At 39.7% G+C, this 16,768-nt stretch overlaps 2 protein-coding genes across 3 annotated transcripts in view; one reads left to right on the top strand and one right to left on the bottom strand.

Annotated features, from left to right (window-relative positions):
- The window catches only part of kcnk10b (potassium channel, subfamily K, member 10b), an 18,714-nt gene extending 11,065 nt beyond the window's left edge, over window positions 1-7,649 (bottom strand). Inside the window, exons 1-2 of one of the 2 annotated variants that reach the window (XM_032500706.1) lie at window positions 7,473-7,649; window positions 1,510-1,925 (exon numbers count right to left, since the gene is read on the bottom strand). In XM_032500706.1, coding sequence (XP_032356597.1) covers window positions 1,510-1,925; window position 7,473 — 417 coding nt within the window. In that variant the 5' untranslated portion in view covers window positions 7,474-7,649. Of the gene's footprint in view, window positions 1-1,509; window positions 1,926-6,860; window positions 7,379-7,472 lie in introns of those variants that run through there. The other variant, XM_032500705.1, reaches the window with a different exon arrangement.
- Window positions 7,650-11,180: 3,531 nt separating this feature from the next.
- On the top strand, window positions 11,181-16,518 carry spata7 (spermatogenesis associated 7). Its single transcript, XM_032501079.1, has 12 exons — window positions 11,181-11,432; window positions 12,006-12,068; window positions 12,187-12,276; window positions 12,453-12,500; window positions 12,993-13,096; window positions 13,266-13,732; window positions 13,860-13,905; window positions 14,350-14,471; window positions 14,576-14,626; window positions 14,788-14,865; window positions 15,118-15,175; window positions 15,276-16,518. The coding sequence occupies exons 1-12, from the start codon at window positions 11,390-11,392 to the stop codon at window positions 15,918-15,920; spliced, it is 1,815 nt and encodes a 604-aa protein (XP_032356970.1). The 5' UTR covers window positions 11,181-11,389; the 3' UTR covers window positions 15,921-16,518.
- The last annotated feature ends 250 nt before the right edge of the window (window positions 16,519-16,768 follow it).

The raw sequence follows: 16,768 nt of genomic DNA, 5'->3' as shown, positions 1-16,768 counted from the left end.
ATCCCCCAGTCGGAGCTGGTTAATGTGGCTCGGGAAAGAGAAGTTTGGGGTCCCTTGCTGGATCTGCTGCCCCCGCGACCCGATACCAGATAAGCGGACAAAGATGGATGGATGGATGGAACCAAGATGTCTGCAGCTGATGTGGGACTTTATACTATTTTCTATAGTACTATTTTGAAATTCTAATGGCAATTACGGCAACACTCGTTTACATTTGTCCATCACTCGAATCAAAACCAACTACATGCATATACATACTTAGTGGCTAAGTGCACCTAAATGGAGACATACAATAACAACAATCCCTAGTGCTGGGAGTTGTCAATGAGTTGAAATTTGCAGATTTACAGATACTAGACTGGAAAAATTAAAGCAACAGGTAAAGCCACTCCTCTGTGGAGTGTAGAGTGGCTGAGTAGTTGATTTAACAGCTTCTAGTGATTATTTACACAATCTCTACTAATATCATAAAGCATGGGTCTCAAACTCGCGGCCCGGGGGCCAATTGCGGCCCGCGGGATGATATTTTGTGGCCCCCTACTTGACATCAAAGTCAAGTGTTAGTGCGGCCCGCGCGTTCTGAAACTTTTTGTCATTGCGCATGTCACTTATGGGCTACCGTAGTCTCCTGACAGCGGCGTAACCGTTGTCAAGCTAGCTAAGTACCCTTTGTGGCAAATGCCTGAGGTTTGACAATATGATGTCTGTTGTTGTGAAATGCACCAACCATATCAGATCTAGGGGTTTAAAGCACCGGCAGTTCCGCGCCCTTTTTTGAGGAAATAGAGTTTTTTTTGGAATACTTGATGCGGCCCAGCTAAACCCAGACTCTACTTCCAGCGGCCCCCAAGTAAATTGAGTTTGAGACCCCTGTCATAAAGTAACCAGCAAGAGATTGAACATGGAAGTCCATTAGTCACTTTGGGACATTGTTCTCAACTCAAAGGTCAACTTACTAGCTTTTTCTGACCTTTTAACTTGTTAATATGTCATTTATTTAACAAATGGAACAGGAACAAATTTCATAATATATAAATATTCATTTGATGAGCGCTTATTGTCAGTACAGCAGGAGCAATGTTATCATTCGTTTGGACTCAATAAATTATTTTCACAAATTTGAAGGCTTAATTTGCTAAAGGGCAATCTGGACATCACAGGAAGGAGCATCCAAGCTTTTCAAGATTAATTAAATACCCCAAGATCCTCTAATTACACCTGACGGAAATAACAATCTAGAAAACTGCTGCTATAAAGGACAGTCCTCTGACTTTCTTCCTCCGATCAATCAAATTGATTGACACTCAGAATTACTAAGCAGATCATTTTCATTAAAGATCTTACGGACTTATCCTCTTACAAGCTAATCTGTTGGGTGACGAAAAGATTCAACAAATGCAATGTACTCTTCCAGGGCTGTCTGAACAGCTGTTATCTGGAAAATCTGTGAATGGCATGTCTCACTTAATGTAAAACTCCAAAAGCTCATCTCCAGTTTCAACAACTTACCTTGATAAGCGCCTCCAGCTCATTAGGAGTCACACAGGGGTGTCTCTCCAGGAACGAAGCTTTCTCCAGCGTGATACTGGTTTTCTGGTTGCTCTCAAACGGCTGCTCCAGTGCCCTGAATGCCAGACCTCCACAAACCAGGTAGAGAACGACCACGATGAACACCGCCACCACCGTCTTCCACTTCATCACTGAGTGGAGCGCTGCAACCGTGCCGTCATAGCTGGTGTCCATGCTGGCCACTACACTGGCAGAGCGGGAGGAGATGGACAGGCGTGGCAGTGGACAGTGACCATTGGTCTTAGGGTCACAGCCCATGGGGTTCTGCATAGTGGCCACACTGGCCTGGACTAGACTTGATTTAGCCATGCCAGGCTGGACCTTTTTGGGAGGGACCAAGTTGGTCTGGACCGCCACTAGGAAAGAGTGAGAGGGGAAAAAAAGGCTAAATTAATTTATGTTTTGTTTAGCTTTGTGTTGGAGCATACAAAGACAGAAACAATTCTGTATATTTTGAAAGTAATTCTGAGGATTTTTTTTTAGGGAAATGAAAATTATCAGACTGTTCTTGGCTAAAGGCCCTCAATCTCTTACAGTTGTGGGGGAAAAAAAGAAAAGACACATTGAGCGTTGAGAAATCAGAAATCACTGTACAGGTTTGGACTCTCCACCTGGACAAGAAAGACGTGTGTCTGTTTCGCACACTGAACTCGACTTTATGTGGACACAAGCTCAATATAGCCATTGGAAATCTATATAGCATTCTGCATGAAGCATTACAAAGTGATTTTCTACTGATTTATTACTCTGAGCTATTTGAGGGCTCTTCATCTTTACAAAGCCAACACTCACAGCTATCACCAAAAAAAGCCTGTTTCCAGCCTACAGTTGTGTCAAAGCGGTCATGACAATATCATAACATTCTGAGAATTTGTTAAGCCATCAATTCTGTGAAATAGATTCTCAGAAGCCCACAGCTGCCTCCGCCTCAATCACTAATGCGGAAAACCTTGTCATCAAGTTGTAATGTTGTAATTAATGGAACATCTGTAGGAACATCATTTAGGGGCAACAATCAACTTATTGTATGCAGATTACATTAATGTTCATAAAAGGTAAGGAAAAATCTGAACAAACATTTACATACATTTAAAACACACCCTTTGCAAGTGAACCCCTACTGTATAGGTGAAGGTGAAAATGTAATAACCCTCATTGCTGAAAAGCAGGATTCAATTTTTGTAATAGACTGCATGAGAGGGAGGGATAAGTGCCACTTTGAGTCATTGGCTTCTGGATGGATTTAAATTAAATGGATGGGTGCTGGAGCAGGTCAACCAAGTGTCAACCAGCACCTGGAGGCAGCTAAATTTAGATTTCTATAATGCGCATATGCGTATATGTGTATATATTGGATAAGCTATTTAGAGCTTAGGCCTCCAGCCCTGACGCCCCCATCTCTCTCAGATCGGAGAGCATGGCGTTCCTCAGAGCCATGGTGGAGCCTGATGCAACTCTCGTAGGTAGGAATATGAGATGGATTTGTTTGAAAAAGGCACTCTTTCATGAGATAGGATCACTTATGGGATACGCTAAGTACAATGCATGCACTCAGGTACACATCGTATTATGAGTCAAGGGCGTCCAGGAAGTGTCTTATACTCTAATCCAGGAGCTATGAATCTTGTTAGTCAATGCATGTATCATGAGTGAATCAATAACAGCAAAGTGATGTCAAAAGCTTAGGAAGGTGCCACACTGCCACTTTCAATTGATAGTACTAACCCTTAAGGGGCGGTGGCTGGCTATTTTTAGAACATGAGATCAATTAGAAAATCAGGACTAAGAGGTAAAGCAGCAGAAATAATATAAGTCTACATTAATATGTCCTGGTGTATTTGGTGTAGTCATGTTGATGGATGCAGTTGAACACTGGAAATTAATTGCAAATTGGACCAAATCCATAACTAGTCTTACTGAGACATTAATTGCTTTTTATCTTATCTTATGAGTGAGTGAAATTAAATAAATCAGCTCTATGCAGCAGGGCAGCAGCAGCTAAGCAGTGAAGGGCAGTTTAGAAAACTGGATCTCATTATTAGTTTAGAGATTAAAAAAACTACTACATGTACTGTATAAAAGCATAGGTAAAAGAATGTATGTATATATCTAACTTTTAAAACCATAAAGCCAAAACCCAAGCTTGAGGCAGTGTGGCATTCATCTAAAACATTTCAAACCACTAAAATTGCTTTATATTGATTTTTGCAAATAAGATTAAGGCCTGAGTGGAAAGTAGCTTTTTATCTGATAGTCAGTCTCTCGCTCTCGCTCTCGCTCTCGCTCGCTCTCTCTCTCTCTCTCTCTCTCTCTCTCTCTCTCTCAGCCATCACTATCTGTTTCCAGAGCAGAGCAAAAGCAGATAAAGTGTTCACTGGAGACCCAGGTCCATAAAAGAATGGAAAAACTATGTGGATGCTGATGAGGATTTCGATAATGGCAATGAAATGTTGCATGAAGTTACATTCAGGTTTTCAACATTTCAGCTTGTCAGCTGCATATTGTGTGTACAAAAGCATAATTTACCCACTGATGAACAAAATACAAACTAACATGATGGTCCATTTTGGGCTGGCTCAGGTCAGCTCTTGGCCCTATTATTCCCTGTGGTACTAGACAGGTTTTAGGTGTTAAACTCACCAGCTGAGACTCACAATTGTCAAATGAGCCTGAATTGTAAAGGCCAACAACTTCCAACAAAAACAGATTTCAAAATAAAACCTTAACTGAGGACGTTATAAGTAGTGCAGTCCAGGTCCCGTACCAATGTAAAACCAAGCAAAATCCCCATCTTTAAGTAACCATGTGTAAAAGATTATTTACATTAGTGGGCACAGATGATGAGTAATCATCTATTTCCTATAAGATTAATTATTTGGTATAATCAGTAAGCAATATGTTCATTTTTAACAGGGGGGATTGACCTAGTTTGTTTCGTTCACCTGCAAGACATGAAACTGAAAGAATCACAATTACAAAGCTGTCTGCTGCTTCAGCACCATGGACAGCATCATGGCTTTATTAATGCACACTGCTACTGACACAGAGACATGGTCAGGCCATAGTCAGATAAAGGATCACTGAGTGAGGCAGACTACTACACAAACATATTCAACTAAACTGCCGCTGGACTCTCTTCAGGGGATCAAGGGGCATGCATTTTGTTCATTTTGCTGAATGGCATCCTCCCTCAAATCGCCTACTGGGTATCATGAACCTTGTGTGAGCAGTCGTGTCTGGTCTGAGAATTTTATTTAGTAAATCCTTTAGGCAACATTGTTATTTACGTAGTCTCGCTTTGCCAGACCTTCCTCCAAAGCGTGCGGAAGGAGGGTCTGGCTACTCCTCATAGCATTTGTGGATGGAAAGAAAACATGCTCTGGTTTATTGCCATTTTTTTAAACCAATCATAATTGTCATGGGTGGCGCTAAGTGCTGGAAAGAGCTGCTGCAAAATAGTCATGCAAGAAAAAACTCATATTGGACAGATAGTATAGCTAGCTGTCTCAATTTACCATGCAGAGATCTGAGGAGCAGTCCACAATAGTCCTCATAAAACCATCAAATTTAAAATTCCAACACAAAGAAAGCGGAAACAGAAAATACATGCATCTGGGTAAAAAATTATGAATCCCACTATGGCCACACCAAGACCCACTTGGTGTGGCCATAGTGGACGACTGTTTGGGGTTAGGCATTTGACCTTGAGTCAGTTAAGGTTAGGATACCCAAATGGTCAGGGGATATAACCTGAACAAATCAGGTAACGTTACAATGCGTAAGCATGGACACCTGGCCAATAGTAGCTATTGAAGTGCTAATTTCCACAGACAGTAAATGAAATGGACAATGTGACCCCGTTGATTTCAACAGAGACCAGTGAAGGCTTTTAGAAGCACTTTTCCAGTAAGTGCTGAGCGTTACTGCGCAGCCTCAAACTGAGCTTGCCAAAGTAGATGTGACGTAAGCAACCTGTCTGAAAGTTATAATTCTTCTGGTGGCTGTGCTAAGAGAAATCTTATTCCAAATTTTGCAGAGACGGAGAGCGTATAGGTAGGCTAATATGTTAGGAGTTAACATAGGCACAGGCTAAGTATTACTAACTAAAATGCTAGTTAACATTAGTAATTAAACTTAAACGACTAATGTAAGTTGAAACTGACTGTGAGCTTATCCTGTACTGTTCAGTAATTCCTCTACCAGGGCTGTAGTACTCGAGTCTGGTCTTGGACCAGACTCAAGACCGTTTTTCTATGGACTCTGACTTGTCTCGGCCACTGGTCTTGCCAAATATGGCTTTTTGGTCTTGACCAAGTCCAGGTGTCTTTATTATGTTGATTATAATATTGGAGGGAAAATGAAAGCCAAAATGATACTGTCATGCGTAAGACCTTTTTTCTGTCTTGGACTTGGTCTTGACTCGAACTGGAATCTCTTTGGACTCGGTCATGACTCGGACTCGACTAGTCCTGGTCTTGGACTTGTCTTGGACTCGACAAAGGTGGACTTGACTACAGCCCTGTCCTCTACTATGCGACAGTAAGTTGCGTAGTTATGACACAATTGTTAGCCTATTTTTACAAAAACGCCTGCTATGGAGCCATAACGTGAGATACAAGGTAGGCTAATGGAGCCTTTTATACATTGTTGTGTTTCTTTAAAAATAAACAATGAACAGAAAGTCTTTAAACGCTTCAGATGTAAAGTTATTCGCTCTCAAAGTAACATCAAAATGAATGGCAGTCAATGGAATGCTAACGGCGGGTGAGTGCTAGGTAAAATTTAACTGGCGCTACTCTTAGTGGAGGCTGGCCAATTACTGCCTTGGGAATTTCCTGAGGCACCGGAGCAATCCCGGAAGTGGAACGTCAAGGATGTAGATATATAGACTGTTATTTAGGCAGCATCTATACATGCTTTTATTTTGACATCTCTTCCGGTTTCTCGCTAGTTATTCCTGCCAGCTAGAAGCACTTGAATGTGTGCCTCCAGCAGCGTTTCCTTGCACAACTGAGCACACAGAGGATGGAGAATAAATAAACACCCCCAACCGCTGTTTCTCGTGTTAATTGTCCTTTTTGCAGGATTGAAACATAAACTACAAATAGCCAAAGAGAAAACACAAAGTAAAATAAAAAAAATAAGAATAAGAAATTGTGCGAAATTGTTCAAGCCTGTGAAAAATGTGCTGCATATCAGGTAGGATATAGTCTATCGCCATAAAATGTTGATCTTAATATTAATTGACATGTCTAAATATATCAGACAATGAGAAAGCAGTGATCACCAACCTTGTTGTTCGGGGTCCCAGTTAACTTGTTTCCTTGGGGTTTCTATTGGAAATTTCATCTCTATTTTTGTTCTCAATCGAAACGTAAGGGAATTGTGTTCAATTCTATTAAAAAAATAGAGAAAAGGAATAACGAGGAATTCTTCCACATCTTTAGGACATCGTGTTTTCGTGTATCTGGGTGTAAATTGTACGGAGGAATAAACGCATCGCAGAACCGCATTGTCTGCCCCTGCTGTCCCCCCTCCTTTTTTCTCCACCTCGCTTGGACGCGCGGTGTTTGTCTGACAAGAGAGATAGGCACTTAGACCTTTCAATGAGCCACATAACGTCTCACACTCAAACACACACACACACACACACACACACCAGTGGTCCGGTCCACAACCACAGTCAGTGTGTCCAAAAAACAGCAACTTTACCCACGCGTTACGCCGGCATCAAGAACAACGGGGAAGGATGCTCTCCTCCCTTTCGTTCCCAAAGCGCTCTACTCCACCTGCATTTTAGGCTACCGTAACTATAGCTGGAGGAGATGTGCCTCCAGCTTTGCTTTAGCTCCAGAGCCCTATTCATTCATTTCTATAGGTCTAATCCATTTTTGAATACTCACTATTTTCTTTATCCCCCAAAACACGATTATCCTCTCATGGTTTGGCAACGGTGGTGACGGAGCACATGGCGCAGCGCGGCAAGTGAGAGATGTACGCCAAATCAGCAGCAGAGTTAAACCATTACATCATTCCCATGTAGCCTATGGGAAACAGTGCATTATTTATGAACTTCGATTGCTAAAGACAAGTCCCCTCCTCTATCCCTTCAGACCCCCTAACTGTGTGGCCTACTAAGTAAGATGATGCGGCTCAACCATTTTAGAGAGCAATTTAGGCTGAATTGTTTTCAGGAAATGTCATAGCTCACAAGAGGTCGGTTGGCTAAGGAATGCGTGTAACCGAAAACATTGCACTTTTTCTTTTGATTTTTGTTGCCAAAACTTCCTACAGGTGTTGCAAGTCTTTATTTAAAGGGCCACATTATTTTTGTATGTTTTGTCCACCCATTCAAGCTTCATTTAATATTTTGTACTCTACAATCCCATTGATCCCCTGACTGTGTGAAGGTAAGCCTGCATTGGACTGACACACGCTGAAGAATTGTTTTTATTTATTTTTGTCAGCTATTATGTAACTGCAATAGAGCAATTTCCTACAACACACTCAAACGGAGAAAAACAAGCAAGATAAAAAATCTCAATTGACTTAACATTGATTCAATAAAATGATAAAAAGGGTGGATGGGAGCAATTTTTGTAATAGCCTACTCCCTTATAGATACATAGGTAAAAGTGCTGATCTTTTCTGACAGAAAGGGAGGGCCATCCTACCTTCTGATATAAAACACAGTGATGAGTGCCATATGGGCCAGTTATAAATCTAAGAGCTTAATGGTAAACAGAATCTAGAAATTTAAGGTAGATGGGGCATGCCTATAGATAATTTTACCATAATCCAAAACAGAGAGAAGGGTTGCTTCCACAATCCATTTCCCACAAAAAAAAAATGAAAAACAAGACCTGTTTGTGTACAGAAGACCGAACTTTTAAAACTAAACTTGAAATGGCCTTTTTCATAACAAACACTTTCAAACACATAGGTAACATTTATTACATTATTGCAGTGCAATAATTGCGGCAATGGAGCCATCATTAATAGTTGCACCTTTCCTTTTTCTTCCAAGACAAGCTGTGAGCATGTTCTTTGAATCTGATTAATACGAAAAAGAAACAAGAGCATGATTCAGGGCAGCAACATGTAGACAGCAAAATGACATGACATTGTTTTGGAGTAGAAAAGGTTTAGGAGCCACTCAAACTGTAATTTTGTGTCAAATGAAGATTTTCTCAGCCAATAATTGAAAATATAGTCCTGTCATACTCACTGGGCATGTCTTTACAAGTATGACAAAACGTTAGGAATAAAGTTGTAGTCTCTTGTATCTTTGTGTCTTGTATGTCATTCAATTTGAAAATGCAGCATGGGGTATTAAAAGATTATATTACATGAATGTATGCCCTTTATGTTGCTATATTATCAAACTGTTAAACACTGGAAAAAAAGTAATTTAAGCATGAATTGGTTTGTGGTTAAAGCTGACTATGTTGTTCAAAGAGTCTGTGTCACATTAAGTAATTCCCAAACCTTTGTTGGTAAATGACGTCAGGGGTTAAAAGGTCTATTAAACAATACCAGGAACATGGCATAATTAACAATACGCTGCTGACAGAATGATCCCATTACCAAAATGCACCCAGCTGAATCAGATTTTCTATTGGGTGCACTCTGTGTTTTCCCACACTGGTCAGATCCTAATCCAGCCACATAAATGAGGCCACTTTGCTGATTTTGGTTTTCAGCTGGCCAGATGATGTTACCCTCAAAATGTCCTTATAAACACCACACCAGTATTAAGATAGGCTACCAGATAGGCTACCAGTCAGTAGACGTTTATGTAAGTAAAAGTAGTACTACAATGTAGAAATACTTACCAAGACAGGAGAAAGGACAGGAGACGTACCATGGAAAGTATACCAAACATCTCAGTGAGTCTCAAAGGAAAGCAATAGATATGTGTCTTTAAAACAATTCTCTTAATGTGCTATGTCTTCTAATGTGTTAAATACAAACCTGAATTTAATCTTTTCAGGCCCCTTTGCTGATTTTGGAATGCAGCTGGCCAGATAATGTTAACCTCAAACTGTCCTTAAAAGCAGCACATCAGTAATAAAGAGAGCCTACCAGTCAGTGGACTTTTTAAAGTAAAAGTAGTAATATCATAGTGTAGAAATACTCTACAAGGGAAAAAGTCCTGCATTTGAACTTTAATAAAAATGTAAAAGTATCAGCATCAAAATATACTACAAAGGTAAAAGTAGGCCTACTCATTATGCATTTCAGAATCATAGCCTATATTACTGGACTATAACTATTGATTGATGTAGTTTAATCTAGAGTATCAATCATCTAAATCTGCTAACCAATAACTTAAGCTATCAAATAAATATAGTGGCGTAGAACATATATTTGCCTCTGAGATGCAGTAGAGTAGTATAAAGTAGCATAAAATAGTGTTAGTAATTCATAACTTACATCGCATTCGTTTGGATCTCTGAGAGAAAGGAGGCTGGGGGTCAAATTGAGAATTGGTGAAGGTTTAATGCAACAGCAGTGATGAAGATGATGAGACAAAGACAATCAGAGACAAAACAAACACTAACACTGCAGCTGAAGCGGACTGATCCACGCTCCTCTGACGGAGTCACATGGAAGCAGTCCTGAAACTTCTTAGTTCACACTTTTATGCGCTGCACCGGGGGCTGTTTCTTTTCCCATGGTGCATTCAAATCCTTTCTCATTGGTCAGTTGTTGTCATGAGCATGTTGAGTGCATCATTGCTGACCAATGATGGTCTGCCCTTTGGGGGTCGCTTGGTGCAGGGCAAATGGTTATGTCGTGTAAATGTGAAACTGACATCAACATATCCAATCAACATTGTGTGTTTAGCCTAGACCAGACCCCAGGGGACAGGAGACAGACTGGAGACTTCTGTTGCATAGCAGGAAGCGCCTTTCATATGTTGAATGCCAGACTGACCCGATCAATCTTTAAGTCAGAGAAACAGGGGGGGAAGGGAGGTGAGGACAAATGGCCATCCTGCCTCTTCAGAGGACATATGCCATATTAATCCCATCCTGACTGCATCACACAGTTTATAACTTTTTATAACTCAACAATAGAAATACTCAAGTAAAGTATACATATATCATTACCTGAGTAAATGTACCTTGTTACTTTCCACCACTGTTTTTTTTCATCTAGCGAGGATAATATATGAATCACATTGGCTCTGGGCTACTTGCTCCAGCTGTTTGTCGAATGTTTAAACAGTGGCTCCAAAAATATCAAGTCCTCACCCAGAAATATCTGTGTGTTAAAACACAAATGCTTAGGGGGTTATAACTCTTTTTTTTTTCTTTTTTTTTTACTTTTTATTCTGCTGTCTTTGGCATGTGTGCTGTTATATTAAAATAAAGCCAAGCATTTATTGCTTGTCAAATCATTCAATTCTGAGACAAAAACTTTTTGCCATGCTGTTATTTCAGTTGACTTTCTTAGGTGCGGGTTTGTCTCATGGTTTGTCTAGATGTATTAAGGGCATATGGATCATAGGCATAGACCAGACTGTTTAGTTATATATTGATGGCATGGACACATACAAGCGTGGGTGGTATGTGGGGTGACTTTCCTTACGCATGAGCGTGATGACGAAGGCAATCATAGCAACCAGCATGGCGACGGGGAAGCTTTGCTTCGCCGCTCATCTGCTTATAAGCTCATATTAGGCTGCTACCTTTACGTTACTTGATTAGCAAGCTATCGTTCAACAGTAAAATGTTTACAGTTAAGTACCTTGTAATTGTTGTTGGATGTACACAACCTCTGCCGTCGCTATCCCAGAGTATTTCTGAGGAAAATGGGATACGCTAAGGATTACATTACCATGGACTCGAGAATAGGTAGCTATGCAAATACTATTAGCATTAGCTAGCTAGCTGTAAGTTAGCTGCTAGCTAGTTAATTAGCAGTAGGAAACAAATTGTGCTTAGGCAGCTATCTAAAGATAAACTCATGCTGAGTGTGTATCAATCTTGTGGCTTCAAGTCTATGTAGAGAATGGTCAGTCTTTTACTCACATTGGTTGCTTGTTCTCAAGACTTAGCTAGCTAAACTTAAAATACATAACCAAGACATTAGTAACATACTGTGGCTTGTAACACGATGTTTTAAGGTGAACTCGTTTGCTTACTGTATTTTGGCCTTTAGGTAAAGACGACATTTTGCTGTGTTCGTTACTATTTTCAAAAAGGTACTAGCTAGCTAGCTAGCTAGCTAGCTAAAAACAACAACAACAACAAAATTAATGAACTCAGATCTAAATAAAATGGACCAATTGTATTTATTTATTTTTGGCTGATTAAAAGCATACACTTTTGAAAATGATGTGTTTTATTGTTTGCATCACATACTTGTTGCTCCTATTAGTTGACTGTGGGAGTCAACCTGCCCATGTCCTTCTATGATCATTTTAGGGAGTTCTTCATCTGGAGTGAGGTGCCTCCCTGGTGTGAGAGGACAGACTTTAAAAAGTAGCCGTAAGTATAAATATGTGCTAATAAAATTACAAATAAGTCAACTTAGTATTGGCCATTTGTAAGGTTAAAGCTTAATTTTACAATGTACTCTATGTTGTTCTCTATCTTGTGTTTTCAGCTTTCTGCCCTCGCTCCTCCAGCAAGATAACACAGTCCATTGTTAAAGACCACATGGTGTCTCATTACAAAAAGGTTTACTCAGCTAAAGGTGCGCTACATGGCAGGAGTACATTGTGATCTTACATCGACATTTAGTAGACCAAACTAATTAAGCTGCTGCATACATAATATGCTTATATGTTGAAGTGGTTAAAACATGTATCTCTGTTGCATAGTATTTAGATTGATAATCAGACTAATCTGACTTTTTGCCTTGTTCCACAGCTGCCATTGATGCATCAGTACCCAAAAGCTTGACACACAGTGTAAAATGTGAGTTCACAAGTATCAACTATTAAATGACTTATTCAACTCAAAAAACCTTTTCGCTGTTGAGATGAGGAGATACCTTACATTTCTGGGCACATTTTCTAATACATTTCTCACATTAACACAGCCACAATGGTTGTAATAACATAATAATTAGTTTAAATTATGTTTAAATGTAACCCCTAACAATCAGGTGTTGGTTTCTCAGTGGTAATCGGAATCAAAAACCTTTCTCTTTGTAATCACCACTTTGCACCATCGTTCAGTAGTTCAGGAAGACATGAATCATAGTACAGGCAGAGTCCAATAACTGCACTGACTGTAGCCTAATTAACCAATAATGCAATATAGTGACTCATCACATTTGATTACAGGGTGCAACTCATACTCATCTTTAATGGAAAAAGTAATGCTCTCTTCGTATGTCGTTGCTATCACAATTGCTCTCTTGACCCTCCCGTACCTCACAATTAAGTGCAGTCAGTCTTTTTACAGACAATGACCAGATCAGACAGGAGCGGTTGAGGAATGGGGGTCGTCCTCAGTCAGCCCACTCTCTCTCACAGAGGATTAGCAGAGCCTCCTGCCCCTTGGCCCAGGTAAGAAATAATGTTACTGATGTGATTCCCATTGCTTCATATGATGCCAACGTGTCTTATGCAGAAGCCATGGCTTTGCCTGACTAGAAAACGGGGTGATCACAGGCGTTCAAAGGCTTTAATAAATGCAAAGTCTTCATAATTTCAATAAAACATGTTTGCTTTTCAGAGTAGATTATCTGTGCAGTATGACGACAGCCCCTACTTCTGCTCAAGGAGTTCTACAGTCTCCAGCCCAAGGTTCTGCTCTTCCTTCCATGCCAAGGAGATAGTTTATCCATCGTATAAAGTCAGTTCTCAGAACCATTCTCATCACATTCGCCCAGCATCAGAAATAAAATACCGTAGCCCGGAGGCAACTTCACACAGAAAACAGTCAGCATGTTCACTGGGAGCTTCAGGAGATCAAAGCTGCTACAAGACTTTCCAGGACCCTGTTCAGAAGACATACAGCGGAGACTTGCTCCAGAAACATTCCCAGCACTTTACACAAGATAAACCTTTCACACCTAAGACCCTGAAATCAGAAAAGAGTTCATACCTGTCACAGTATCGCTACTACAGAGCACCACAGAGGAAACCTACTCAAGATTGCACTGACTCAAGATTGATGCGACAGGATACATATCATGGAAGGTACTTACCAAACATCTCAGTGAGTCTCAAAGGAAAGCTATAGATACGTCTTTAAAACAACTCTCTTACTGTGCTACATTACAGTACTCTAATGTGTTAAAAATAATTGTATTTTTTTTTTATGCAGCACAAAAAACAAGGAATGCACACAGGAATGTAATGAGCCATCTCAGGTATTTTTGAGGATTTAATCTGATAATTTAGATATATTTTCTAATTTGTCTAACAATACAGAGTCAACACCTTTTCTTGTTAATTAATTTATTGACTGACCTTTGTTTAATTATGTGGTTGGATTCATTTTCAAATGTTTTTTCTTAGATCATTGATGATGAAATCACTTAACTTATAGCGTGTAAGATATGATCTAAAGCCTAAAAACATACTCATGCCTTTAATTGGTATTCCATAATTAGTTCAGTAAAGTTGAATGCAACAAGTTTAGCATTACCCACACTGACTGAACTGGATGGCATACTGTGGTATAGTATCCAAATAAAGACAATGAACCATAAAGAGCTGGAGTGTTTACAGCCACATTAAACATTTGATCATAAGACAGCCTTGACAATATTAACCATCTTTTCTCATTTTACTCTTCTTTTTGTTGTGTACAGGGATTTAATACAGAGCACAATTGGTCAGAAGATGAGTTCAATGGCACATATATCTCAGCATCTAGACAACAGAGTAGAGCAAACCAGAGCAGAGACCAGGATTTCTTCGACTCCTCATCCAGGTGAAATCATGACGTGGAAATACTATGTTGCATTTTCAGCAGAATGTTACACCTTGTGAATTTTCCGTGTAATATTCTTAAATAATTGTATCATCATCTTTTAGGGTCTCATCAGAAGGCGGGACATCTCCCATTATGAAGAGTGTATCTGCAGAGTAAGTTCTCTTCAATGTTTAATCCTTATACAGCTTTTAATTGATATAGTAGAAAGCTGTTGCCAGATGTATAAGGATTTGACAGTGTGATGCTTCTGTGAATCTTAAGAACCATTTACAATAATGTCTCTGTGAAGTGAATAATTCTCATCTTACAACAGGGAAGAAGAATTATTGTACCTTGAATTCATTTCTGCTGTAACAGAGGATATATTGTCCAGGGGGCACATCTCTGACAGGTTTGTTTTCTTTTTCTATGAACTACAAGACTATGGTCTAAGCATTGTTAACTTGAAGATATTTACAGAACATGTGCAGCCTGGATAGCACTTTCTTAATAGCTATGGCATGTGTGTGTGTGTGTGTGTATGTGTGTATGTAAATATGTATGTGTGTGTATGTATATATATATATATATATATATATATATAGTTAAACAGTGGCTAGTGTCTGTTACTACCTCCAGAGTCATTGTCTGTGTCCTCTGCAAGGTTCCTTGACCGGGTGATAAAGCGCCATATTGACATGAATCGGCATCAGCTTGATGTGGTGAGTATATATATTTATGCAGAATACCAAGTAGGTTAGGCAAGTCACAAAGGACTCCTCAGTTTCTTCTCATGCATCTGATTGCATTTTTTGTTTTTAGGGTAAAATGCGCCACCTTCTGGAAGTGCTGCGTAAAGATTTTGAAGCGCCAATCATTACATCTACCCCCAGTACAAAGCTTGAACAAAATGAGAATGCTCTGCTTGATTCATTTCTGCCACAGCTGGAATCAGGGGGGAAACAAGTGAAGACCAAAAAGGACAATAAGCTGTTCTCTTATGCGTCACTAATTAAATACTGTGATACGCCAGATTATCCGGCTCCACTATTGGGGTCTACACCATTATGCTCTCCTGAAACAACTGCTGCCTCACAAACCAAAACAAATGAAAAGGATGGAGAAGATGACAATGAGGAAATGGCCATTAGCTCTCCTTGGCACAGAGAGCCTGTTTTTGATTATTCAGGAATCACTGAAGAGGACCATCCAAATCAAATAGGCACAACTGAGATAAACAAAGAAGTCAGCCATGAAACCCATAAATACACCACTATAACCAGTGACGAAGGATTTCATCAAGACCAAGCTGCAGTCAGTTATGATGGACAATCTAAAGAGTTTGAGGACCTGGGGAGAAGATTGTCAGAGTCGCTTCATGTATCCAGCAATATACACTACAACAATGTGGAGACTGCCACAGAGCAACATACAAATGTTGCCGCCTCTGTCAGTGATGAGTTCTAAGTTTTTCTTGTATTCAGGGATTGAATGAACTTTGTTACCAAGTTAGTGTTTTTCCAGAAAGAAACGGAACATTTAAAATTTCTGAAAGTATATTTTTGTAAATTTTATTTTAAACTGGTTGTGTTTTCCATGTTTTTAACAACCCCACCAATATGGTGTTGTAGTTCTATTCCGATTATCTTTTTTACAAAAGCACAATGACATTTTCACACAAGCAAACAGGATTTTGCAATGTCTCATTGGGGATATTGTAAAGTGGGCACACAGCTCCAGAATAATGCTCTAAACTTTTTCTAAATGATTGCCCATGGTAAATAGTATGATTAGCAATTTTTATAGGATAGTTCATAGCACCACACGGATGTCAGATGTGTGGAATAAGTGGTATCCTTTTAGTTTGAGAGGATTGCTGTGTGCCCGGTCATGGTAAAGCTGTAGTTTACATTTTCAGATTTCTAGAAAAACACTTTTGTTGTAAAGAAACTTGTACATTTTACAGTGTGTTTGACTTCACATATGCCTCTGAGATGTAGCTATTAGGAGATGACTGTCACCAGAAAGTGTCTTTACAATTGCAATAAATGTTCTATTCTTCTGATTCTTGTATGCTGGCCTCTGATTATTAAGACTGATATATTCAACTAGCAGCAAAACAAGCGCGCCATTATTACCAAATTTGATGATTGCAGAGAGGAACATCTCTAATCACTGCACAATATTCTGTGTTTGCGATTACAGCTGCCAGTCAGTGTTAAAGGTAAACAGACAGGTCAGCGGCCAGCAGTTCCAAGCAGCTGTCCCGTTTCTGGCATTTTCACCACTCGGCATTCCAGCTGTCTGATGTCATG

This window comes from Etheostoma spectabile, chromosome 20 (genome assembly GCF_008692095.1).
Source record: "Etheostoma spectabile isolate EspeVRDwgs_2016 chromosome 20, UIUC_Espe_1.0, whole genome shotgun sequence".
NCBI classification, from domain to species: Eukaryota; Metazoa; Chordata; class Actinopteri; order Perciformes; family Percidae; genus Etheostoma; species Etheostoma spectabile.
The sequence above is the reverse complement of the archived record's forward strand: the minus strand, read 5'-3'. Positions and strand labels throughout refer to the sequence as shown.

What these genes read in the sequence shown, in the direction of transcription:
- spata7 (XM_032501079.1), top strand. Translation starts at nt 11,390, where the DNA reads ATGGGATACGCTAAGGATTACATTACCATGGACTCGAGAATAG. An exon ending in ACAGACTTTAAAAAGTAGCC is followed by an intron (nt 12,069 to 12,186) that starts GTAAGTATAAAT and finishes TTGTGTTTTCAG; the next exon opens with CTTTCTGCCCTCGCTCCTCC. An exon ending in CTTGACACACAGTGTAAAAT is followed by an intron (nt 12,501 to 12,992) that starts GTGAGTTCACAA and finishes GTCTTTTTACAG; the next exon opens with ACAATGACCAGATCAGACAG.